This window comes from Telmatherina bonti, assembly GCF_933228915.1.
Source record: "Telmatherina bonti genome assembly, chromosome: 9".
Lineage (NCBI taxonomy): Eukaryota > Metazoa > Chordata > Actinopteri > Atheriniformes > Telmatherinidae > Telmatherina > Telmatherina bonti.
In genome coordinates this window covers 11,642,972-11,649,908 of record NC_136627.1, presented here as the reverse complement: position 1 = coordinate 11,649,908, position 6,937 = coordinate 11,642,972, and the positions used below count along the sequence as shown (strand labels likewise).

Genomic DNA, 6,937 nt, shown 5'->3' with positions numbered 1-6,937 from the left:
TATTTCATTTTGGGCTTTATAGGATTAAAGTTATACTTTAAAGTTCTTAAACTTTTTGAGGATATGAAGCTACAACACATTAGTCTTCACGACCCCTCACCCAACATCTGTGTGAATAAATGTGTGTTTTACCATGGTCAGTGAGAATTTTAATGCCAAGTGCCGTACATTATTCTCATATATATGCACTTGTAGTTTGGCGGTGTTAAATCACTGTTATATCACTCCGTTGCGGGTGTCACCATAGCAACACATTAACCAGATAATACAGATCAGTTGGCTTTTGACAGGTGAATGAAAGAAACTTGCTGTAGCTTGATAACGGTTGTTTAGCATAAAAATTGCATCGAGGCCAACATAAAATAGTTCCTATTTAGCAAGTTTTGTAAAAAGATATGAATATTTGTTATAAAATGTTTACTATGTGGGACTATGGTATAAGCAGATTAAGCAACTGGGACTCGTGCATTGCACAGTTTTAAAGCATTTGGCCATGGTCATCTAGACTACATGTCGTGCATTAAACCGTGTAATGCACGGCTCCTCGTTGTTTAATCCTTACATGTACACTACCAGTCAAAGGTTTGAACATTGTGCTGTAAATAGTTTGGCAAGTTAAAGCACTGTTTTATCACTCTGTTACTCGCGTCACTATAGCAACACATTAATCCACTGGTTAAGATCAGCTTGCTTTTGACAGGTGAATGAGACAAACTCACTTGACAACAGCTGTTTGCATAAAACATAGAAACCAACATAAAATAGTTCCTATGCTTTACCATTGTTAGCAGGTTTTGTAAAACAAAATAAACATTTATTTTAAAATGTGTACTGTGTGGGGCCGTGGTATTAAGAGATGAAACAACTCGGACCCGCGCATTACACAGTTTTAATGCACTTCACGGAGGAACACCTAGACTCTGCGCCGTGCATTAAAACCGTGCAATGCACGGCTCCTCGTTGTTTAATCCTTACGTATATCACATGCCTCAATGTGCAGCTATGCTATAAATGTGAGGCTGGAAACTGTCAGAATCTTTATGAATAAGGAGCATAAATTGGTTTTTGGTGGATTTGGTTCAACATTGTGACACGGCACCTACATGCTCAAAATGAACTTCTCTCACTGAGATAATACCAAATTCAGATTTTTAATATGGCATGTGTACTGACTTTTGTTGTTAGTGTTAAAAAATTAAGGCGAGAATTTTACAGATTTATAAATGGATTAATGGTTTAATTTTGACAACTCTAAAATAATAAGTTTATTTAAAAAATGTAGGCTATTTATTTTTTTACAATGATCTGGCAGCCTCATGAGGGTCTCAACCTCCAGTTTGAGAGCCACAACTCTAAAGAATACTTTCATTTGGAAATTTAGCAAAATAATCTCCTGTTTTTTTTAATGCATTCTTGAAACCCTCCTTTTTCAAAGAAGCAGCATATTATTCCAGCAGAAAACATCCCTGACAGGTCTCCACTGTGTTCAACAGCAAGTAATTGTGGCTCCTCTTTCGGATTCTATCAGATTATCTTCACACTAACTTTAATATAATCCCAAAATAGCATTGCAGTTTCCCCATATTGCATGATGGTTTTATATTTTTTCTATTTTCTTCTGTCAGAAGAGGAGAAAAAATTAAGAAAAGGAGGAAAACTAGCTCACCTTGTATAGACCCAATTCCAAATTTGATCTGAAGTCACCATCAGGTCTTTAGAGTGCTTAAAATCACAGCTTTTTGCTTTACTGGTTTGTCTTCATCTCCTCAGGAGGGAACAGTTTGTGTTCCCCGGGCCCTGCAGCCTTATTTGGGTCTGGAAGTGATTGAGAAGCCAAAGTACACTCCACTGAAATACATCGGACCCAACCAGCACAGTCGCCCACCAAGGCCTGCTCCTAAGTCCAGATGATCATAGAAGTGGACTGTGCTGACACCAACCAAGATCCACACTCATCTGAAGTGGAAACCAGCTCACTGTCACCACTTACTGACTTGGAAAGAGAGGAAATAATTAAATAAATGAGGTGGATTTGATGAAAATCCTGTTACTTCAAATGAAACCAAACATACTTGAATTGAGCAGGAATCAGATTAGACCACCTGGGTAAATATCTTTTCTCTCAAATGGCATAAAGTCATCAATATAAGTCTAATGGTCTCGAGAAATTTAAAGAAACAACAAGAAAAATAAAAACTATTTTCTGATTACCAACTGTTTAACACGAGTGTTTTTCCCCCTCGGCACATCGAAAGCCAAGAAATATGTAGACAACAACACTAGCAAAACTACTTCTTTCTAAGGTTGTAATAACATATAGCAGTAATATAAACTATTAACATCAAAATAACCGAGTTAGATGTATGTACTGTGATTTAACCCTTTATAGGGCACTTAACAAAATACCTTCAAATTAGAAATTTTAACCTAAAATTGTCCTGCTGATATGAACCAAGACCTCCATTATGTTGTTACATTAACAAAAAAGAAAGTTTCATGCTGAATATGAAAGAAAAGAAAGTAATCCAAAATAGTCACTTGCCCCATAAAGGGTTAAACACAGCCCTAGATCTTTATTATTCCCATGAAAAGCTTTTTTTTTTTTTTTTTTCGAATCAGCTTGAAGCAAAAACAAAAGTGGTGGGGTCTATGCCATTGTCTTTCATAGGGCCTAAAATTCCTGGCGGTGCCTCTGGTTTTAGCAACTGAAGATCCTTAATGTACAGCATCCGTCCATCCATCCATTCATTCATTCAAGTTTATTTATATAGTGTCAGATCACGACAATGCCATCTCAAGACGCTCTACAGACAGGAAAAAAAAACCCATAATGAAAGCCAATTCATAATAGCCTATATAAGGAAACCATCAGATTGAGTTGGAGGTCCATCCAACTCAATCTGATGCATAGATGGATCCATCTATCCATCCATCCATCCATCCATCCATATATTTATTTTCTAAATAGCTTTGTTCAATTCAGGGTCGCAGGAAGCTGGAGTCTAACCCAGCAACCATTGGGCCATAGGCAGGTAAACCCTGGACAGGTTGCCAGTCCATCGCAGGACCCACTTAGTTTCCAATGTAGAATTTCATGTTACCGTGAAATTCAGAGTTGGCGCGTGCTCTCGCGGTGAGACGCGCAACTTAACGTTGCAACGTTTTATTAGCACTGAAACCACAGGAAGAGCACCTGACCCCCTGGCAGCGGTCCGGGCTTTGATCTGGACTTGGTCACCTGACAACACACACTCACACACACAGACACAGACATAGTGGCTCGGCTCCACCTCACTCTGCGCGCGCGTGTATGTGAGGAAGATCCAGTCCATCATTTTCAAGGTTATCTCCTACAGGAACCTGACTTTTCTGGATCCTATGGGAATTCTGATAACCGCGGTTTTCCTTTGGGCTGCAGCCGGAGGTAAGCGTGCTTATCATTAATAAACTGTGTGTGTGTGTGTGTGTGTGTGTGTGAGAATTGGCAGAAAGAAGGATGCTGTATCTCAGCGGGCTGCGTCAGAAACGCATCTTTTACACGTTTCTGTCTCCACTGTTTCGGACACAATAAAAACAATGTTTTTTTTTTTTTTAAAAAAAAGCATCAAACCCAAGGTGGACGCGAAGCTAGCGGCGGGAGCCTCGTGCGGTTTTAAGTCTTAAGACGCTTAACCAGCGATGTTATATAATTTAAAAACACGCTCCCACCTTTTAATGTTTTGCCTTTCTGTCAAAATAATTTCATGCGCAGGCAAATACACCTTTATGTATTTTATTTTGTCCACAAAAGACACATTCAGAGTACGCACAGGTGAGAATGACGCTTGTCTGCGCGCGTGCCGCGGCGACACGCGTCGTGCACCTTGAAAGCAAGCCGCTGTAATTAAAGGCTGCTTTCAGACTGGGAGACTTAGAGGAAATCTGGCTCCCACAGAGACAAGCGTATGGCAGCAGGGTTAATACTGGGTCGCACTGGTGTGCACTGGTGTTACGCGCTTTGTTATGCAGCTGCACAGTCGATAACCTACACAGACTATACAAAGTGTGTGTGTGCGCGTGTAATGTGTCGCAGTGTGTGAAGGAAACAACTCCAGCTGGATATAAATATGGTGTGTGACTAAAACTGAAGCGTAACCAGCAGGTAGCACTGATTAAATGTCAGCTGAAGGTTTAATGTAAACTATTAAAGGCTGCTGCGCATCTCGGCTGCTCAGCCACGAAGCACACGCATACATGCACGCCACCTCACATGGACATGGTGGAACATCACAAGGCCATGTTTTGTGAGCAGATCACATGTCTGTGTGAAGCGTGATGACTGGCCACAGACATCAATTAATCTTATTGATCTTCATCTGCACTGACCAGACTGGCAGATAATTTACTTTAGATTAAGTGTTATAATGCATTTATATGTTAAACCAGATTGCACTTAAAGATTTAGTCCATAGATGTTAAGATGCTGTTGACCTTAATAGATAAATTGATTAGAAAAAACAAAAGACAGATAAAATTCTGCAGGTAGCTTTAGATTGCGATCTGATCTGCATTGACATTTTGAACCGTGGTAGATTCTGTGTATACCCGTGAGAAAAGGTGCTGGGAGAGCTGCTTAGTGTGCCTTTAATGGATTACATGGAAGAGAGGGATTGGTGACTGATTTAGCTCTGGTGGGAAAATACCTGCCAGCTAAAGCCACAGCATGTCTACATGTCGGAGCAAGAGCAATGGGAGGTTAAGCTTCTTTACTGAGGTAGCTGTTCTCAACTTAATGAGGGCACAGCTCTGCCTATGCCATGGATGTGTGAGGTGATGTCGTTTTGATACACTGTTAAAGAAGCAACAAATAAACAGACATTTATACGTTTTTTTTAACTCTTCATGTTTTGTTCTTAGTGGGAAGCCGGCCAGTAACCTCACCGCTTAATGATGCAAAGGTCAGAAACAGGTTTTTTTTTTTCCACCGTCATTCATTATTTTCCTTTCAATAACTTGGTCATTAATTACACGCGTTTTTTGGATTTTTACCACTAGGTTGAATGTATTATTCAGGAGACACTGAATGAAGATGGGTCGCACCGTGAGTGTGGACCGCAGCTAACAGGTAAAAGCCAAATGATCCGTTGATACATGGTGAGAAAATCAGTAGTGGAAGGAAAATAAGAACATTTGACATTTCAAAGTGATGAACATCTTTAAGGTGCTTTTATTTGAGATTTTTATTTCATACCGTGTTTATGTTCATCTAACTACTTTCAGAGAGATATATTTAATCCACCATAATTTTCTCGTACTTTTTCAAATTGCTTGTGTTTTGAGTCTTTGTGTGTTAATATTTTTGCAGAGGAGCTTGATGAAGTGCAAAGACATCAGGGTCTTCTCGGAGAGCTGCAGAGGTTGGCTGATGAAGGTAAACATAAAGTCACACAGACAACGGGCCTCATTCACCAACATTTCTCACGAAAAATTTGCTCTTATGTAAAAAAAATTTCATGAAATTTGTGGCGTTCACCAAAATCTTAGTATATTAGCACTCTTGTTTGAACATAATAAGCATTTGTGCCTTCTGTTTAATAAAATACAACAATAAAACACCCATTAAAGTTTTTTGCCAGATTTTAAATAAGTTTAAAGACAAAGCATTTTATTATTTAATTGAATACTGTGACCTAAAAATGAGCCAAATGTGAGTAGTGATGGCTGATTTCTGGGGTCCAGATTCAGTGCTTTGTTTTGGTGCCCGAAAGGGGCTGTCGTCCTCAGAAACCAGACATTGTAACTTTGCAGGAGTGGATCCGTCTCTCATGGGATCATGTGACCTGGAGCAATTTGCTTCACAGCTCTCCCTCTATAAACACAGAGGGCTCTGCTTTGTGCTAGTTTCCCCTCTTTTAAATAAAAGTTTATCATGTCTGATCAAAGTAGGAAGGTGAAACCGGTATCTGAGGAGGCCAGAAAGAGAAAGCAGGAGAGGAATCACTGCTTGACCTCAGCAAAGAACTGACTGGTTGGAGTGTGATGAAAACAGTGCGGATGTGAAAATGACTCAGTTTGCTTTAGTATTATAAACTGAAAAGTTAGCTCTTTGCCTGTTGTGCAAACTTACCAATATGTGAAGTACTTTTTCACATCTTTCAGTCAGCGTTTATTCAGTAAATGCCCGATGAGCTGCAGAATGTTGCAGTACACGTCAGCTGAAGCTAACCAGCTACAGGCCAAAGCTAATGTGATGGATTTCATGAAAGTAGGCCTGGTTTACATGTAATAAATACATTTTCTATAATTCATATATACATCAACAAAGTAACAGAAAGATCAGCAACTGGCCTGGGTTAGATTTATGGTTTTTATAAATCAATAGGAAGCAGTGCTACTGAACGTTAGCATTAGCTAAGGGCTAATGCTAACGTTTTCATAACAATAAGTTATTGATAATGAATTGTGCCAAAGTTACTGCTTCATTTGATATTCAGAACTACGATACATAACCATGACTGTTGGGTAGTTTTTGGGCTTTGTGAGTGTTTTTGTGTGTGTGTGATTGTATGTTTGTGCCACAGAGACCGTTTATTTTTCGACAATGTCGTATGGAAGTTACAAGTTTGGCGTCCCCAGTGGCCAAAAATGACACAGTTTCCCTTTAAGTTAAAAAACGAGATATTGCAAATTGTGTCTAAATGTTATGATAATATAATACATATATATAATAAAGTATATATATAATATTGTAATAATATAATAATTTCCCTTAAAAGAGAATTAAACTATTTTCATCCACTCCATTTATTCAAGAACAAGTCGTAGTCAAGACGGATTTAACTCTGTTGTTGGTCTTCCTCCCACCATTTGTGCAAAAAGTTGCACACACGCCAGATCCACTCTCTAACCACCGGAATATCCCTCCATAAATGTCCAAGTCGCCTGTAGCTCCCAGGTC

General features: G+C 39.2%; 1 protein-coding gene across 1 annotated transcript in view; it reads left to right on the top strand.

Annotated features, from left to right (window-relative positions):
• Nucleotides 1–2,136, top strand: part of sars2 (seryl-tRNA synthetase 2, mitochondrial) — a gene marked incomplete at its 5' end in the record, with an annotated part of 9,079 nt that extends 6,943 nt beyond the window's left edge. Inside the window, one exon of the mRNA XM_079246687.1 lies at nt 1,771–2,136. Within this exon, the coding sequence (XP_079102813.1) occupies nt 1,771–1,911 (141 nt within the window). The 3' untranslated portion in view covers nt 1,912–2,136. The remainder of the gene's footprint in view (nt 1–1,770) is intronic.
• Nucleotides 2,137–6,937: the final 4,801 nt, after the last annotated feature.